Below are 19,993 nucleotides of genomic sequence, written 5' to 3' on the forward strand. Positions count from 1 at the left end.
AACAGCATGGGAAGTAAATGTGGGTGTCCATCAAAGTGACAGTTTACACCCCACAGTGTCACCGTTTACACCCCACACAATCACAGTTTACACCCCACAGTGGCATTATTTACACCCCACAGCAACACAATATTACACCCCATATATCACAGTTTACAACCCACAGCATCACAGTTTACACCCCACAGCATCACAGCTTACACCCCACAGCATCACAGTTTACACCCCACAGCATCACAGCTTACACCCCACAGCATCACAGTTTACACCCCACAATAGGAAAATCATCACAGTTTACACCCCACAGTATTACAGTTTAAATCCCACAGCATCGCAATTTACATCCCACAGCATCACAGTTTAAAACCCACAGGGAAGGTCATCACAGTTTACACCCACAGGGAAGAACATCACAGTTTACACCCCACACGGAAGAACATCACATAATACAATACAAACCAAATCAAACAGCTTTCACTGACACACTAAAGGGTTATGGAGGCAGGCCATAACACACACACAGACACACACAACACACACGCACACACCTCCACAAAATGACCCGCCAAACCACTCTTCTTAAACCTCTACAGGATGAGTGTCCTTAAACCTAGACTGTTGTTGCTAATGTGTGCTAATGTAACTAGTATGACGTTGTAAACAACAGCCAACTTTCCGGGACATAGACATATCTGATATGGGCAGAAAGCTTAAATTATTCTTAATCTAAATGTAGTGTCCAATTTACAGTAGCTATTACAGTGAGAAAATACCATGCTATTGTTTGAGGAGAGTGTACAACAACAACAACTTTAATCATAGCAACTGGTTTGATACATTCACCTCTGAAGGTAAATAATGTACTTACATTCAGTAACCTTGCTCTGATTTGTCATCCTGAGGGTCCCAGAGATACAATGTCGCATAGTTTTGTTTGATAAAATCAATTTTTATGTTCAAATGTAGGAACTGGGTTCTACAGTTTGACTCCACTGCTGTCTCTGGCTCCACACCCATCCCGCCCGGCCATCTAGATGTGTGAAAGTTAATGTATAAGCTAATGATCCATCATGTATGACATTTCTGGGAGTGTGTAAACTAAAAGATATATATTACCATAGCATTTTTATATGTTCTCTATAGTTAGGTACTTGAACAAGTATCAAATGACCAATTCGGCAGATTTTGGCAAACACCTGGCAGCCTTGATACAACATATTGTGCAGTAATGAAATTCTTCACTGGATTAGTCTGAAACTTTGTACACACACTGGTGCCATCTGGTGGCAAAAATCTAAATGACACCTAGAATCCTATTTGAAAGTATGGCCTTTCTCTTGCATTTCAAAGATGCATGTTTTTCTTTGTAATCTCTTTTACCAGATCTCCTAAATTAATTTCATATTTCCACAAACTTCAAAGTGTTTCCTTTCAAATGGTAACAAGAATATGAATATGCATATTTTAAACCTCTTAAGGATCGTACCCATTTTTTCAATTTTCGCCTAAAATGACATACCCAAATCTAACTGCCTGTAGCTCAGGACCTGAAGCAAGGATATGCATATTCTTGATATGCATATTCTCTCGCCTGCTTAAGCCGGTAGCCAGCTGCACCAATGTACAGCAAGAAACACCATTCACCTGATATCCTGGTCAGCCTGCAGTCACCCAGCCTACCACAAGGAGTTGCTACAGCACGATGAGCCAAGTAAAGACCCCCCCGGGCCTAACAGTTCCCTAACACGGATGACGCAGGGCCAATTGTGCCCTGTCCTATGGGACTCCCAGTCACGGCCATTCGAGACACAGCCTGGGATCGAACCCGGGTCTGTAGTGACGCCACAAGCACTACAATCCGGTGCGTTAGACCACTACACCACTCAGGAGGCCTGTACACACCTTTTTTATTAATATATTGTACATTTCATCCAAACACACATTTCATGTACACTATTTTTGACATTGCTTGTTCTAAAATGTGTATATTTCTTAATTCCTTGTTGTTGAGTGTATTGTTATCTATTACTGCATGGTTGCAACATAAGCATTTCATTACACCCACAATAACATTTAGCAAAATATGTGTACGCAACCATTCAAATTAGATGTTTTTATGTATTTGTGTGTCTCTCAATTCATCACAGCCTCATTATTAGCCTGCAGCTAGAGAACCCTTAACAGACACCAAGCAATAAACTGGTACATCTGTGAAGGACGGAGAGAGGGGGGAGAGGGGGAGAGAGGAAGTGAGAGAGAGAGAGAGAGAGAGAGAGAGAGAGAGAGAGAGAGAGAGAGAGAGAGAGAGAGAGAGAGAGAGAGAGAGAGGGAGAGAGAGGGAGGGAGGGAGAGGGAGAGGGAGAGGGAGAGGGAGAGGGAGAGGGAGAGGGAGAGGGAGAAGGACAGCTCACCTACAGGACACATGGTGGAATAACTTGGAGGTGTGTAATAGTTCTTTCAATTAAATTCAAAGTGTTTTATTGGCATGGGAATCATATGATCACATTCCCAAAGCAAGTGAAATAAACAAAAGTGAAATAAAAAATCTGACAAACTCACAAAAGTTTCAAAGGAACAGAGACATTTCAAATGTCATATTATGTCTATATACGGTGTTGTAACGATGTGCTAATAGTTAAAGTACAAAAGGGAAAATAAATAAACATGAATATTTATTTAGAATGGTATTTGTTCTTCACTAGTTTCCCTTTTCGTGTGGCAACAGTTCACATATCGTCTTTCTCTGACACTCCCATGTCTCATCTCCTACCTGCAACTCTGAACCCCCCGCCCCCTCCCCCTAACACGCCTCCCCCTGCCACTCCTCCCCCTGCAATCCCTCCCCCCTGCAGACCCCCGCCTCCTCCCCCCCAACTCCCTCCCCCTGCCACCCCTCTCCCCGCCTTATAGTGTCAACCTCCACTGACACTATAAAAGAGAGGGATAGAGAGTAAGCAAGAGAGAGAGGGGAGAGACAGAGTACAGCTATGAGGGTCAGGAAATATATGAACCTTTACCTATCTATAATCATGATACTGAAGTCCTCATCTCTGAGCCTTCTATTGAACTACTCCTCTGTCTCATCCTCCTCCTCGTCCTGTCGTCTGCGGGAGCAGTTCAGTCTGAATGGGATGTACCAGAAGGGTGATGTGATTCTGGGAGGTCTGTTTGAGGTCCACTACTTCACTGTGTTCCCTGAGCTATCTTTCACATCAGAACCCCAGCAGCTCTACTGTGAGGGGTGAGTATTCATCTACTGGACTGGACTGGATGTGTGTCTGCACCTCTCCTAAACAGGACAGATAGACATCCCTACTATAAGATGCCTCATTATGATCAGTGTTAACCAACCCTGGTCCCAGAGACCTACTGGGTTCTTGTTACATTGGTGAATAGTACATTGTTGAATAGTACATTGGTGAATAGTACATTGCGATCTCAAAATATCTGTGAATTAATTGTGTGTATTCCATTGTTTTCAATCATTATTCCTGTTTTCTAAGCAAATTTACCTTTAAGATTTAGCTATTTTATTATATATCCTTGACAAAAGTAATTTGTTTTCTCCTCTCAACCCCTTAAGACAACACTCTCTCACACACACCCCTTAAGAGGTGCACAGGGTTCAACACCTCTAGAGCGATTTAAAACATTTACAAATTGATTGAATGTTCCTTTTCAGTTTTACCAGTTCTGGTTTCCAGCAGGCCCAGACTATGGCGTTTGCTGTAGATGAGATCAACAGAGACCCTGACCTTCTGCCAAACATCACGCTCGGATACCAGCTTTATGACGACTGCCAGAAGCTGGGAGTATCGCTCCGTGCTGCCATGTCATTGGCCAGTGGGACAGAGAAAGAGTTCTTATTGGATGAGACTTGTTCTGGGTCACCCCCGGTGCTAGGGATTGTGGGAGACCCAGCGTCCACAAACTCCATCGCCATCTCCAGTGTCCTAGGGCTGTTCCGGGTTCCCATGGTAAATCAGAAAGAATAGAAAGATGACAACACTATTGGAAATGTCCTTCTTGTATTCCAAATCCCCACTTTGAGTGAGAAACAGCATGTTTAGGTCTTAATGTGTCCAGGCATGAAACCTTTCTATTTCATTAATTCATTGAAGAATAAAAATGTATCATTGTATATTTCACTCCCTCAGGTGAGTCACTACGCCACGTGTTCCTGTCTGAGCGACCGGAGCAAGTACCCATCCTTCTTCAGAACCATCCCCAGTGATTCCTTCCAGGTCTGTCTCTAAGAAGGCTACAATGACATGATTACACAGTGAACTGTCAGCTCCCATGTATACTCACTATACACTTTATACTGTGTAACGGCATAACAGTTAAGTAAAAGGTTAAATAATTTAAAAAAAGCTTAGATAAGGTTAAATAAAAGGTGACAAAAATAATGTATGTAATTTATGTTCATCTCTTTATACTCTCCATAACATCAGTAATGTCTAATCTCTGTTGATGTGATCTCAGGTGCGAGCCATGATCCAGATCCTACGTCGGTTGGGTTGGACCTGGGTGGGCCTGGTGTTCAGTGATGATGACTACGGAGTTCAAGCTGCCAGGTCCTTCCAGTCAAGCCTGGCCGAGTCAGGGGGCTGTGTGGCCTATTCCCAGGTCCTGCCCAAAGACAACCGCCCCATAGAGCTGCAGAGGATCGTGGGAGAGATCAAGAGCTCCTCTGCTCGTGTGGTGGTGGTGTTCTCCAATGAGGCCTACCTGCTCCCTCTGGTGGACGAGGTTCAGAGATGCATTAAAATTCCCAGTTGATCTAAAATAACACTTACAATACATTCACATTTTAGTATCAGAGGCTTTAATCCAGAGAGATTTACACTTAATAATAAAAATATTAGTAATACCATTTAGCAGATGCTTTTATCCAAAGCCACTTACAGTCAGTGATGTGTGCATATATTTTACGTATGGGTGGCCCTGGACAGTTAGTGCATCCATCCTAAGTTATCTAGGGGGGAACCACATATCACAGTCATAGTAAGTACATTTTATCCTGAATAAAGTATCAGCAAATACATTCTACAGCCCTAAATACAGCCAAAATAGCTGTAGGATGTTACCCCTCAAACACCAACAGCAGTGTATAAAAGTATTACAGCATATTACCATTGTGGTGTTCTTGATACTAAGATTATAAAATATAAAACCCGTTTTACAAGGTGGTGGTGCAGAATGTGAAGGGTCTCCAGTGGATCGCCAGTGAAGCCTGGACCACCTCCTCTGTGTTTCACACCCCCCGTCTCATGCCCTACCTGGGGGGTACCCTGGGTATCGCCATCCGTCGTGGAGAGATACCCGGACTCAGGGACTACCTGCTTAACATCCGCCCCGACGACCAACCTGCCAATAACCCCGGAAACAATATGGTGAAGTAGTTTGTTGTCTTTTAACTCCAACCTTATAATTACTTTATACATTATGTTTAAAACATTTAAAAAGGCTACTTTGCCTATAAATACTACAATACTGAAGAAAAAAACGAGTTTCCTCTATAACATTTCCTTCTCTGCTCTGGTAAGGTGAGACAGTTCTGGGAGGCTGTGTTTGGGTGCAGGTTGGAGCCACCAGCAGGTTGGGTGGAGGCTGGGGGTGATGTATGTACAGGTCAGGAAGACCTGAGGGATGTGGAGACTAACTATGGGGACGTGTCTGAGCTCAGGCCGGAGTATAACGTGTATAAGGCAGTGTACGCCCTGGCCCATGCCCTGCATGACCTACTGCAGTGTGTGCCAGGGAGAGGACCTTTCAGTGGGCACCGCTGTGCCAGCCTACAGAGATTTGAGCCCTGGCAGGTGGGACAAACACACACAAACAGATGCAGACGTACACTTTGCCAACTGTTTACTTCTGTTTCCTGTTTTCTTAGTCAAGGTCCCCTGACTACATACTGTCTTTTGTCTACATAATCTCCACCTCTTTCCTCTCTTCCTCTGTTCCCTCCATCCCTCCATCCCCCTCCTCTGACCAGCTGGTCCGTTACCTGGAGAGGGTTAACTTCACCACAGGGTTTGGCGATCGCGTTTCTTTCGATGACAACGGGGACGCCCTGGCCATCTATGACATCATGAACTGGGCGTGGCTCCAGGACGGGAGCGTTCAGGTGGAGAATGTGGGTGTGATCGACGAATCAGCCCCCGCAGGACAAGAGCTCACACTGGACGAGGACAGAATTTTCTGGAACTTTGAGTCAAGAAAGGTTATTTGTAAAGTTATACATTTATATAGCAAATTTCACTACTGCAACAGAAACAGTGTAAACTTATATCAGTGGAGGGCAAAGAAGCAGTAAATATGGGTTCGTAAATATGGGAGTATAAATATGGGAGTATAAAAGTCTGATATTCTCCCTCCTAGGAAGTCATTGTAAATTAGAATGTGTTCTTTAACTGGCTTGCCTATTTAAATAAAAGTAAAATTCCCCCTCACCTTTGCCCTTATAGCCCCCACGATCAGTGTGCAGTGAGAGCTGTCCCCCAGGCACCCGTGTAGCCAGGAAGAAGGGAGAGCCTGTCTGCTGCTTCGACTGCATCTCCTGTGCTGAGGGAGAGATCAGCAACACAACAGGTCAGTGAACTGAATATCATTTAAAGAATTTGAGGGTGGTTTGGGGATGATGAAACGGTTTTCCACATTTGCTTTGTCTGTCTTCCTGTCAGACTCGGCCGAGTGCTCGAGATGTCCAGAGGACTTCTGGTCCAGCCCGGAGCGTGATCTCTGCGTCCCTAAGGGGGTTGAGTTCCTCTCCTACCAGGAATCACTGGGCATCTCCTTGATGACCGCCTCGTTGCTAGGAGCCCTCATCTGTGCAGTGGTCCTCGGAATCTTCACCCGCTACCGGAACACGCCTGTTGTCAAGGCCAACAACTCTGAGCTGAGCTTCCTGCTTCTGCTGTCACTCAAACTCTGCTTCCTGTGCTCGCTGCTGTTCATTGGCCGGCCCCGGCTGTGGACCTGTCAGCTGAGGCATGCAGCATTTGGTATCAGCTTTGTTCTCTGTGTCTCCTGTATACTGGTGAAGACAATGGTGGTGCTGGCTGTGTTTAGGACCTCTAAGCCCGGGGGCAATGCCAGCCTGAAGTGGTTTGGTGCTGGGCAGCAGAGAGGAACAGTCCTGATTCTCACCTCATTCCAGGCTGCTATCTGCACAGCCTGGCTGGTTTCAGCCTCTCCAACTCCACACAAAAACACGCGCTACCATAATGATAAGATTGTATATGAGTGTGTGGTGGGGTCGGTAGCAGGGTTCGGAGCGTTGTTAGGCTACATCGGCCTCCTGGCGTTCCTTAGCTTCCTCTTGGCTTTCCTGGCTAGGAATCTTCCAGACAACTTCAACGAGGCCAAGTTCATCACCTTCAGCATGCTGATCTTCTGTGCTGTGTGGATCTCCTTTGTCCCTGCCTACGTCAGCTCTCCTGGGATGTATGCAGACGCTGTGGAGATATTCGCCATCTTAGCTTCCAGCTTTGGCCTCCTGGTGGCGCTGTTCGGCCCAAAGTGTTACATCATCCTGCTGAGGCCAGAGAGGAACACCAAGAAGGCTCTGATGGGCCGGGCCACAACCAAGACATAGGGAGAATCTTCATTCAATTTCATTGATTCATCACGTCCTCTCTCCTCGCTTTCTTCTCAAAACCCATTAGATTAGAAGGTCAGGAGGGGCGAGATATCTAACCTTCTCATTCATTGGGTTTTGAAAAGGAGACCGAGGAAAGAGGACACGAGGAATCACGGAAATGAAATTGAGATTCTCCCATAGGCTCAATACCGTAACAACAGTTTACATTGGATTCCTCTCCTTGTCTTCTTCACGTACTCTGTGCTGATCTGATATGTGAACACTAGGTGGAGGTACAATGCCTGCTAGGGATTTGCTTCACACTCTTTCATGCAAAGAAAGGAAAGGAGACATGTATAGTAACAGAGTATGATGGTCTCAAATAGTTTGAAGTAGCTCCTTTTAGTTTCCACTTCTGTTTGGAGTTTGATGGCATTAAATCAAATCAAATCAAAGAGATTTTATCGTTCTGTTAGTACCCTGGTGATGTGTAATTGATTATAATTATGATGTTCTGTGACTAAATATTAATCACATAATAAATGATTTCTTTCCTTTGGCTGTTCAGTAGGCTTTTGATTGATTTCATGTGTCTGTGTGCGTGGCTTTAATCTTCTAAGGGATAGGTTATCCCCAATGAGTGGGTTTCTGCATCGAAAAGCTTTCGATTGAATCCTCACATGGTGTGGAACATCATAAGTTCCCTGTTCCTTCTAAAGAATTCTGCTGTCACACTCATTCACCAATGAATTAATTATTCATTAATGCACATTTTAATTTAATAAAACATTCTGACTTGAAAGGAGTTGCTTGAATGTGTTTTTATTGAACCGTTGAAATTTACAACTATATTTTATCAAAATATCAGGAAACTGTGTCATATGGGAAAAGAGAATTACACACCTCATAAAATGTGAAAGGAATGAACAACATTTTGAATTAACCATATCTAATTCAACTGATTGGTTTTCAGAACTGAATTTCAGGGGAGAAATGGATGTCATTAAAGTCTATTGATGATGGTAAAGAAGAGTCATGTTGTTATTCAGAGGAAGATTTACTAAGTGGTGACTCACTGTTGATTCAATGTAGACTCACTATTGAATCATTAGAAACATACAATTCCAGCAGGGTAGGAATGTCCTGTTCATTAGGTATTGTCTGTTAAATAAATAACTTGCTTGTAAATATTAAACAATGTATCATGTCATTCTTTGTTAAGTATTTAACATACAAAACAATAGTGAGATGGTGTGATTAACTAAACACAATGAAGACTATATTTGGACATCATGTGTTTCTTGCGAAGATGCAGAGCAGTAACCCAAAGCTGGAAGCTAAGACGGCGAATATCTCCACAGCGTCTGCGTACTTTCCAGGAGAGCTGATGTAGGCAGGGGTGAATGAAATCCACACAGCACAGAAGATCAGCATGCTGAAGGGGATGAGCTTGGCCTCGTTGAAGTTATCTGGGAGTTTCCTGGCCAGGAAGGCTAAAAGGAGAAAGAGGGAGGCCAGCAGGCCGATGTAGCCAGCACCAGAGAGAAACCGACCACAGGGCCAACCTCACACTCCAGGACGACCTTTGACCCCTTGAGGCCTAGGTCACGGTAAGGCAGAGGAGAGCTCACGGACAGCCACGCGGCTGATGATCACCTGCGTTTACAAACACAATTTACTTATCTTATAAATTATTGATTAATTCAGTTAGGTGACACTGGTAAAGAGGAAGACACTCCCTCTCTGCTGACCGGGTCCAAAACACCTCATCAGCTGCCCAGCACCGGGCCTGGCTGAGCGGAACCACAATGGTCTTGACCAGTAGGCAGGAGAGGCAGAGCACGAAGATGACCACAAATGCTGCCTGGCGGATCCGACACGCCCACACAGAGGGACGGCCAATGAACACCAAGAAACACAGGAAGCAGAACTTGAGTGACAGGAGAAGCAGGAAGCTCAGCTCCGAGTTGTTGGCCCGCACCTGGAAGGGTTACACACACATGGTACCATAGAAGAATTCTCAATTTGATCCCATTCAACACTTTATTAAAGCTCTTACCAGAGGGGTGTGGCGGTGGTTCACAAAGAACATAAACACAGCCACTGTTGACACAGTGCCGCACACGGCAACAGTGGTCAGGGTGACGCCCATGACGTCGTTGAAAGAGAGGAACTTGAGGTGACGAGGGACGCAGGCGGTCTGATGGCTGTTGGACCAGAACTCCAGAGGACAGCGGTCACATTGCATAGAGCCTGGGAGATTGAACTAATTACTATAATGACTGAAAAGTATCATTCATTATTCAGTCTAATAAGTCTTTAAACTTTTTGAGGATCTCGACAACTTCCGGTGAAATTGCAGAGCGCGAAATTCTTTACGGCAAAAGCGATTATCTGAGGACAGCACCCCACACACAAAAGCATTAAAAGCACTGCATTCGCCCTCAAAACAGCCTCAATTTGTTGGGGGCATGGACTCTACAAGGTGTCTAAAGCATTCCACAGGGATGCTGGTCCATTTTGACTCCAATGCCTCCCACAGTTGTGTCAAGTTGGCTGGATGTCCTTTGGGTGGTGGATCAGTCTTGATACACACGGGTAACTATTGAGCGTGAAAAACCCAGCAGCAATGCAGTTCTTGACACAAACGGGTGTGCCTGGCACCTACTACCATACCACGTTCACAATCTTTTGTCTTGCACATTCACCCTCTGAATGGCCAATATATACAATCCATGTCTCAATTTTCTCAAGGCTTAAAAAATATTTAAGCTGTCATCATTGGAAAGAGTGGCTACTTTGAAGAATCTCAAAAATAAAATATATTTTGATTTGTTTAACAATTTTTTGGTTACTACATGATTCAAGTGTTTATTCATAATTTTGATGTCTTCACTATTATTCTACAATGTAGAAAAATAGAAAAAATAAACAAAAACCTTTGAATGAGTAGGTGTGTCCAAACTTTTGACTCAAATACAAATCTTACATTCAGCTTTTAAAGACTACCAAAACCCACTGGATTCTCCGATTACACTGAATGAACTACAAGACAAAATACAATCCCTAACAACCCAAAAAGGCCTGTGGGGTTGACTGTATCCTAAATGAAATGATAAAATATACAAACCACAAATTCCAATTGGCTATACACTCTAACATCATCCACTGTTCTGGAAAATTTCCCAATATTTGGAACCAAGGAATGATCACTCCAATCCACAAAAGTGAATACAAATTTGACCCCAATAACTACCGTGGGATATGCAACAGCAACCTTGGGAAAATCCTCTGCATTATCGTAAACAGCAGACTCCTACATTTCCTACATAAGGAACGCCGATGGTGTTTCAACAAAGTTATAGATCAAGCTCCAGCATGTTCAGACGAATCCGTTAAGGCGGGTTTTGGAGCTCTATGTGATTTCTGTGATTTTCTGAACTCACACACAAACACACACACACACACACACACACACACACACACACACACACACACACACACACACACACACACACACACACACACACACACACACACACACACACACACACAGTCAATGCGGAGTGACACAGTGTGAGGCTTACAGATACACAGAGCCTGCAATAGTTACCTGCGTTCAAACTATCAACCTGTTCGTCAGACCTATAGCTCTGAAACTTTATATACATGTTCTAGAGCTTAAGTTGATAGTGCACAGTGAGCTATGTGGCTCTAGAAGGTTCTCAGGCCGATAAACAGCCTTGTACATTTGCAATGACTTCAATTCATTTTGATCAACGCGAAAATGACGACATTTAGAAAAGTCCCAGAATCACAAGAATAGGTGCATTGAAACTGTCTCGGGCCATAGAGACGGACCCTAAAGTTCCTGTACGATAGCTCATTCGGGAACATCTTAGAAACGCCCGGAAAAAGTGAAGTTTCAAAATAAGGTCACTGCTCGGGCTCGTCTTCCTCTTCCTCTCTCCCCTACAGCAAGAAGAAAAGACAAAAAGAGTATGAAGGACTAAGGAGAAGTAGAATTGAGGAAGAGGCAGAGTAGAATGGAGGAAGAGGCAGAGTAGAATGGAGGAAGAGGCAGAGGGTAGAATGGAGGAAGAGGCAGAGGGTAGAATGGAGGAAGAGGCAGAGTTGAATGGAGGAAGAGGCAGAGTAGAATGGAGGAAGAGGCAGAGTAGAATGGAGGAAGAGGCAGGGTAGAATGGAGGAAGAGGCAGAGTTGAATGGAGGAAGAGGCAGAGTAGAATGGAGGAAGAGGCAGAGTAGAATGGAGGAAGAGGCAGAGTAGAATGGAGGAAGAGGCAGAGTAGAATGGAGGAAGAGGCAGAGGGTAGAATGGAGGAAGAGGCAGAGTAGAATGGAGGAAGAGGAAACATGCACAGAAACTAACGCACAGTGACAACAGCATGGGAAGTAAATGGGAGTGTCCATCAAAGTGACAGTTTACACCCCACAGTGTCATAGATTACATCCCACAGCATCACAGGTACAGCCCACAGCATCACAGTTTACAACCCACAAGGAAGGGCATCACAGCTTACACCCCACAGCATCACAGTTCTACTTCATCACCCTCCCGGATCCGGGATCCTCCTCATTAAAAAAGCTGACTAGCATAGCCTAGCCTAACGGGACAGGGATATCATATAACCTCTTGGCAATAGGGGGTGCTATTTGCACTTTGTAATAATTTCGTTCCCAAATTAAACTGCCTCGTACTCAATTCTTGCTCGTACAATATGCATATTATTATTACTATTGGATAGAAAACACTCTCTAGTTTCTAAAACCGTTTGAATTATGTCTGTGAGTGAAACAGAACGAGTTAGAGCATTTTTCCTATGAGGATGTGAGAGTGCAGAAATCTTCTTGCTGTTCTGAGATCTGTTTATAAATCTGCCTGTCTTCTATTGGTTAAGATGCACTGCATACGTCTTCCCCTGGGTGTCAGCGAATAGTGAGAGTTGAAATGGGGTTGCTAGGCAGAACTGGGAGGTTATAAAACACCTCGGAACACAGTGTCCGGCCATTTTTCACTTCGCTCTGACGCAGGGAGGACATTTGGCTGTTTCTCTAGAACGCTCCGGTTATAGGCCTTAGATATTTCCGGTCATGTTTTTATTCGTTATAGGTGTTAAAGACATCATAAGGTAGTTAATTTAAACCGACTTATAGCAGTTTATATCAGTTTATTGCGATTTTCTGGTATTACTGTGTCACGCGCTACCACGAGTTGGGCACCTCTCCGGTACATAGCTAGCGTTTAGCTGCTAAATCTACAGGAGAAGAGGCCATCTTTCAACCAAAAGACGATTGTTCTGGAGAAAGGACACCTTGCCCAAGATTCTGATGGAAGCTCGTCAAATAGTAAGAAGTCTTTATGCTGTTAATTCGTATTTATGTTGAGAAATGTTAAAGAATAATTCCGCCATGAATTTCGGTGTGGTCTCGCTTTAGCGCACGCTGTATGTAGCAGTAACGTTAATTTTAAAAATCTAACACAGCGATTGCATTAAGAACTAATTTATCTTTCATTTGCTGTCCAATCTGTATTTTTTAGTCAAGTTTATGATTACTTATCGATTAGAATAGGTGCCTTTCCCAAGATTTCTCCTGACATTTTCTTTGAAGCTTGGCTACTTTTCTCATTGTATAACCACGATTTGTGCCGCTAAATATGCACATTTTCGAACAAACTCTATATGCATTGTGTAATATGATGTTATAGGACTGTCATCTGAAGAATTCTGAGCAGGTCAGTGAAAAAATTAATATCTTTTGCTGGGTTATACGTTATCGCTATTTTTGGCTTGAATCAATGCTGTTGTGTGGTTTGCTATTGGGGTAAGCTAATATAATGCTATATTGTGTTTTCGCTGTAAAACACTTAAAAAATCTGAAATATTGGCTGGATTCACAAGATCTGTGTCTTTCATTTGCTGTACGCTGTGTATTTTTCAGAAATGTTTTATGATGAGTATTTAGGTAATTCACGTTGCTCTCTGTAGTTATTCTAGTCGCTTTGGTGAGAGTTGTGATGGTGGCTGCAATGGTAAACTATGATTTATACTTGAAATATGCACATTTTTCTAACAAAACATATGCTATACAATAAATATGTTATCAGACTGTCATCTGATGAAGTTGTTTCTTGGTTAGTGGCTATTTATATCTTTATTTGGTCGAATTTGTGATAGCTACTGATGGAGTAAAAAAATGGTGGAGTAAAAAAGTGGTGTCTTTTGCTAACGTGGTTAGCTAATAGATTTACATATTGTGTCTTCCCTGTAAAACATTTTAAAAATCAGAAATGATGGCTGGATTCACAAGATGTGTATCTTTCATCTGGTGTCTTGGACTTGTGATTTAATGATATTTAGATGCTAGTATTTACTTGTGACGCTATGCTAGGCTATGCTAGTCAGCTTTTTTACTGATGGGGGTGCTCCCGGATCCGGGTTTGGGAGGAATTAGAGGTAATATAATTTTCATGAAATCACAAATCCAATACAGCAAATGAAAGATAAACATCTTGTGAATCCAGCCATCATTTCCGATTTTTAAAATGTTTTACAGCGAAAACACAATATGTATTTCTATTAGCTAACCACAATAGCCAAACACACAACCGCATATTTTCACCATGTTTCCATCGCATAGGTAGCTTTCACAAAACCGACAAAATAGAGATAAAATTAATCACTAACCTTTGGACAACTTCATCAGATGACAGTCTTATAACATCATGTTATACAATACATTTATGTTTAGTTCGAAAATGTGCATATTTAGAGCTGCAAATCGTGGTTATACATTGTGAACACGTAGCAACATTTCCCCAGAATGTCCAGAGATATTTTGGACACTCATCTAATCTGACCAAAGAACTCATCATAAACTTTACATAAAAATACTTGTTGTATGGCAAATGAAAGATACACTGGTTCTTAAAGTGATTAGTGATACATTTATTACATCACATTTTTTATTATTAACCTCTCTGGGATAGCGGGACGCTTGCGTCCCAACTGGCCAATAGCCAGGGAAAATGTAGAGCGCCAGATTCAAAGAAATTATATAAAATCAAACTTTCATTAAATCACACATATAAGATACCAAATTAAAGCTACACTCGTTGTGAATCCAGCCAACATGTCAGATTTCAAAAAAGCTTTTCGGCGAAAGCATAAGATGCTATTATCTGATGATAGCACAATGTCAACAAAGAGAGTGTAGCCTATTTCAACCATGCCGGCGCTACTCAAAACGCAGATATAAAATATAAAACATGCATTACCTTTGATGAGATTCTTTTGTTGGCACTCCAATATGTTCCATAAACATCACAAGTGGTCCTTTTGTTCGATTAATTCCGTCCATATATATCCAAATTGTCCATTTATTGGCGCCGTTGTACCAGAAAAAAACAGCTTCCAATAAGCGCAAAGTCACTACAAAATATCAAAAAAATTACCTCTAAACTTTGCCAAAACATTTCAAAGTACTTTTGTAATACAACTTAAGGTATTTGTAAACGTTAATAATCGATCAAATTGAAGACGGGTCAATCTGTTCTCAAACAGTACACAAGACGTTACTCTACTTCCTGGTGTCCTTCTTCTTCATTTCACAAATGAATAACCTCAACCTATTTCCCAAGACTGGTGACATCCAGTGGAAGCAGTAGGAACTGAGAGTAAAGTGATTAGAAATCTGGCCTGCCCATAAAACCTCATTGAACAGACAATGACTTTTTAAAAAAAAGGTTAGTCCTCAGGGTTTTGCCTGCTACATAAGTTCTGTTATACTTACAGATATGATTCAAACAGTTTTAGAAACTTCAGAGTGTGTTCTATCCAAATATACTAATAATATGCATATCTTATATTCTGGGGATGAGTAGAACGAAGTTGAAATTGGGCACGCTATTTTTCCCTAAGTGAAAACTCTGCCCCCTATCCTAGAGAAGTTTTAAAGTGGCTGGAGATTTGAGTCAGTATGTTGGCAGCAGCCACTCAATGTTAGTGAGGGTTGTTTAACAGTCTGATGGCCTTGAGATAGAAGCTGTTTTTCAGTCTCTCGGTCCCAGCTTTGATGCACCTCTACTGACCTCACCTTCTGGATGATAGTGAGGTGAACAGGCAGTGGCTCGGGTGGTTGTTGTCCTTGATGATCTTTTTGGCCTTTCTTTGACATCAGGTGCTGTAGGTGTCATGGAGGGCAGGGCAGGTAGTTTGCCCCCGGTGATGCGTTGTGCAGACCTCACTACCCTCTGGAGAGCCTTACGGTTGTGGGCAGAGCAGTTGCCATACTAGGCGGTGATACAGCCTGACAGGATGCTCTCGGTTGTGCATCTGTAAAAGTTTCTGAGTGTTTTTGGTGACAAGCCAAATTTCTTCAGCCTCCTGAGGTTGAAGAGGCTGCTGTTGCGCCTTCTTCACCACGCTGTCTGTGTGACTGGACCATTTCAGTCAAGGTTGTGTGTGATGTGTACGTCGAGGAACTTAAAACGTTCCACCTTCTCCACTACTGTCCCGTCAATGTGGATAGGGGGGTGCTCCCTCTGCTGTTTCCTGAAGTTCACAATCATCTCCTTTGTTTTGTTGACGTTGAGTGTCAGGTTACTTTCCTGACACCACACTCCGAGGGCCCTCACCTCCTCCCTGTAGGCTGTCTCGTCATTGTTGGTAATCAAGCCTACCACTGTAGTGTCGTCTGTAAACTTGATGATTGAGTTGGAGGCGTGCAAGGCCACGCAGTCATGGGTGAACAGGGAGTACAGGAGAGGGCTGAGAATGCAACCTTGTGGGGCCCAGTGTTGAGGATCAGCGGGGTGGAGATTTTGTTACCTACCCTCACCACCTGGGGGCGGCCCTTTAGAAAGTCCAGGACCCAGTTGCACAGGGCGCGTCGAGACCCAGGGTCTCGAGCTTAATGACGAGTTTGGAGGGTACTATGGTGTTAAATGCTGAGCTGTAGTCAATGAACAGTATTCTTACATAGGTATTCCTCTTGTCTAGATGGGTTAGGGCAGTGTGCAATGTGATTGTGTCGTCTGTGGACCTATTGGGGTGGTAAGCAAATTGGAGTGGGTCTAGGGTGTCAGGTAGGGTGAAGGTGATATGATCCTTGACTAGTCTCTCAAAGCATTTAATGATGACGGAAGTGAGTGCTACGGGGAAATAGTCGTTTAGCTCAGTTACCTTAGCTTTCTTGGGAACAGGAACAATGGTGGCTCTCTTGAAGAATGTGGGAACAGCAGACTGGGATAGGGATTGATTGAATATGTCCGTAAACACACCAGCCAGCTGGTCTGCGCATGCTCTGAGGACGCATCTAGAGATGGGCCGGCAGCCTTGCGAGGGTTAACAAGTTTAAATGTTTTACTCACGTTGGCTGCGGTGAAGGAGAGTCCACAGGTTTTGGTAGCGGGCCATGTCAGTGGCACTGTATTGTTCTCAAAGTGAGCAAAGTTGTTTAGTTTGTCTGGAAGCAAGACATCGGGGTCCGTGACGGTGCTGTTTTCTTTTTGTAGTCCGTGAATGACTGTAGACCCTGTCACATGCCTCTCGTGTCTGAGCCGTTGAATTGCGACTCTACTTTGTCTCTACACTAACACTTAGCTTGTTTGATTGCCTTGCGGAGGGAATAGCTACAGTCTTTGTATTCGGTCATGTTTCCGGTCGCCTTGCCCTGATTAACCTCTACTTCCACACAAACCCGGATCCGGGAGCACCCCCATCAGTAAAAAAGCTGACTAGCATAGCCTAGCATAGCGTCACAAGTAAATACTAGCATCTAAATATCATTAAATCACAAGTCCAAGACACCAGATGAAAGATACACATCTTGTGAATCCAGCCATCATTTCTGATTTTTTAAATGTTTTACAGGGAAGACACAATATGTAAATCTATTAGCTAACCACGTTAGCAAAAGACACCACTTTTTTTACTCCACCATTTTTTTCCTGCATAGGTAGCTATCACAAATTCGACCAAATAAAGATATAAATAGCCACTAACCAAGAAACAACTTCATCAGATGACAGTCTGATAACATATTTATTGTATAGCATATGTTTTGTTAGAAAAGTGTGCATATTTCAGGTATAAATCATAGTTTACCATTGCAGCCACCATCACAACTCTCACCAAAGCGACTAGAATAACTACAGAGAGCAACGTGAATTACCTAAATACTCATCATAAAACATTTCTGAAAAATACACAGCGTACAGCAAATGAAAGACAAAGATCTTGTGAATCCAGCCAATATTTCAGATTTTTTAAGTGTTTTACAGCGAAAACACAATACAGTGATCCCTCGCCACTTCGCGGTTCACTTATCGCGGATTCGCTATTTCGCGGATTTTCATAATGCATTTTTTTTTTTTTTTTTGTGCATTGTGCTCTGCATTCTGATTCGCTAAAAACTCACTCCCGCTTCTTGTATCAAAACATGCTACGAATTGTGCTATCATTTTGTCGTCTCGTGCAGTTATGTGTACGTACATAAAACAGCTTGGCAAATTTACATTAAGTTGGCCAAATTATCTTGTAATTTCGAACATCTCCTAAACCCATAATGTCGACGAAACGGCCTACACGTGAGTCACTGTATTTGTATACATGTAATAGTTGCTAATTGTAAAAAAAAAAAAAGTTTTCTATTTCGCGGATTTCACTTATCGCGGGTCATTTTCGGAACGTAACCCCCGCGATAAACGAGGGATTACTGTATAGCATTATATTAGCTTACCACAATAGCCAGAAACACAAGCCATTTACCAGCAGCAAAGGTTGGCGATCGTAACAAACAAGCAAAAGATATATAATTTTTGACTAACCTTCATAAACTTCTTCAGATGACAGTCCTGTAACATCATATTACACAACGCATATAGAGTTTGTTCGAAAATGTGCATATTTAGCGGCACAAATCGTGGTTATACAATGTGATTAGTAGGCAAACTTCAAGCAATCTGTCCGGCGCCATCTTGGAGAGGCACCTAATCTAATCGATAACTAATCATAAACTTGACTAAAAAATACAGGTTGGACAGCAAATGAAAGATACATTAGTTCTTAATGCAACCGCTGTGTTAGATTTTTAAAATTAACGTTACTACTACATACAGCGTGCGCTAAAGCGAGACCGCACCGAAATTCATGGCGGAATTATTGTTTAACATTTTTCAACATAAATACGAATTAACAGCATAAAGACTTCTTACTATTTGACGAGCTTCCATCAGAATCTTGGGCAAGGTGTCCTTTCTCCAGAACAATCGTCTTTTGGTTGAAAGATGTCCTCTTCTCCTGTAGAAATAGCAGCTAACGCTAGCTATGTGCCGGAGAGGTGTCCAACTCGTGATAGCGCGTGACAAAGAAATTCCAGAAAATCGCAATAAACTGATATAAACTGCTATAAGTCGGTTTAAATGAACTACCTTATGAAGTTTTTAAGACAAAAATCAAATTAAATCAGAGCCGGAGATATAGAACTGCTAAAACGAAAGCTTTTCAGGACGCCATGGTGATGTCCCTCCTGCGTCAGGCGCCCCGTTGAAAAGGTCGGATCTTCCGTTCCAAGAGCTTTTATAGTGCCCCAGATGGTGCAATCCACTCCATTCAAATTCTCACCGCTTACTGACACCTAGGGGAAGGCGTATGCAGTGCATGTAGCCCCATAGCTTACATGGGAATTTATAAACTGACCCTAGAACAGAGACCTCGATTTCAGAAATCTCACATCCTCATAGGAAAATTCCTCCAACTCCAGTTCTGTTTCACTCAGAGATATAATTCAAACGGTTTTAGAAACTAGAGAGTGTTTTCTATCCAATAGTAATAATAATATAAATATTGTACGAGCAAGAATTGAGTACGAGGCAGTTTAATTTGGGAACGAAATTATTACAAAGTCCAAACAGCACCCCCTATTGAGTAGAGGTTAAAAGCAGTGGTTTGTGCTTTCAGTTTTGCGCGAATGCTGCCATCAATCCATGGTTTCTGGTTGGGTAAGGTTTTAATAATCGCCATGGGTACAACATCACTGATGCACCTGCTAATAAACTCGCTCACTGAATCAGCGTATACATCAATGTTGTTGTTCGACGCTATCCGGAACATATCCCAGTCCACGTGATCGAAGCAATCTTGAAGCGTGGAATCAGATTGGTCGGATCAGCGTTGAAAAGACCTGAGCATGGGCGTTTCCTGTTTTAGTTTCTGTCTATGGGCTGGGAGCAACAAAATGGAGTCGTGGTCAGATTTGCCGAAAGGACGGCGAGGGAGGGCTTTGTATGCGTCGTGGAAGTTAGAGCAGCAATAATCCAGAAATTTGCCAGCCCGGGTCGCGCATTCGATATGCTGATCAAATTTAGGGAGCCTTGTTTTCAGA

General features: G+C 42.8%; 1 protein-coding gene and 1 pseudogene across 1 annotated transcript; one reads left to right on the forward strand and one right to left on the reverse strand.

Annotated features, from left to right (window-relative positions):
• Positions 1-11,256, reverse strand: part of LOC120018920 — a 44,791-nt pseudogene extending 33,535 nt beyond the window's left edge.
• Positions 3,030-7,600, forward strand: LOC120018721 (extracellular calcium-sensing receptor-like). The gene is made up of 9 exons (XM_038961923.1): positions 3,030-3,241; positions 3,683-3,977; positions 4,158-4,244; positions 4,486-4,752; positions 5,190-5,396; positions 5,544-5,822; positions 5,999-6,226; positions 6,471-6,594; positions 6,687-7,600. The coding sequence occupies exons 1-9, from the start codon at positions 3,030-3,032 to the stop codon at positions 7,598-7,600; spliced, it is 2,613 nt and encodes an 870-aa protein (XP_038817851.1).
• Positions 11,257-19,993: the final 8,737 nt, after the last annotated feature.

Source organism: Salvelinus namaycush, chromosome 23 (assembly GCF_016432855.1).
Source record: "Salvelinus namaycush isolate Seneca chromosome 23, SaNama_1.0, whole genome shotgun sequence".
Lineage (NCBI taxonomy): Eukaryota > Metazoa > Chordata > Actinopteri > Salmoniformes > Salmonidae > Salvelinus > Salvelinus namaycush.

Bases quoted from the DNA above. Each gene is read 5' to 3' on its own strand.
- LOC120018721 (XM_038961923.1), top strand. From the start codon at position 3,030: ATGATACTGAAGTCCTCATCTCTGAGCCTTCTATTGAACTACTCCTCT. The intron at 3,242-3,682 runs GTGAGTATTCAT...GTTCCTTTTCAG, and splicing joins CAGCAGCTCTACTGTGAGGG to TTTTACCAGTTCTGGTTTCC. The intron at 6,227-6,470 runs GTTATTTGTAAA...TTGCCCTTATAG, and splicing joins GGAACTTTGAGTCAAGAAAG to CCCCCACGATCAGTGTGCAG.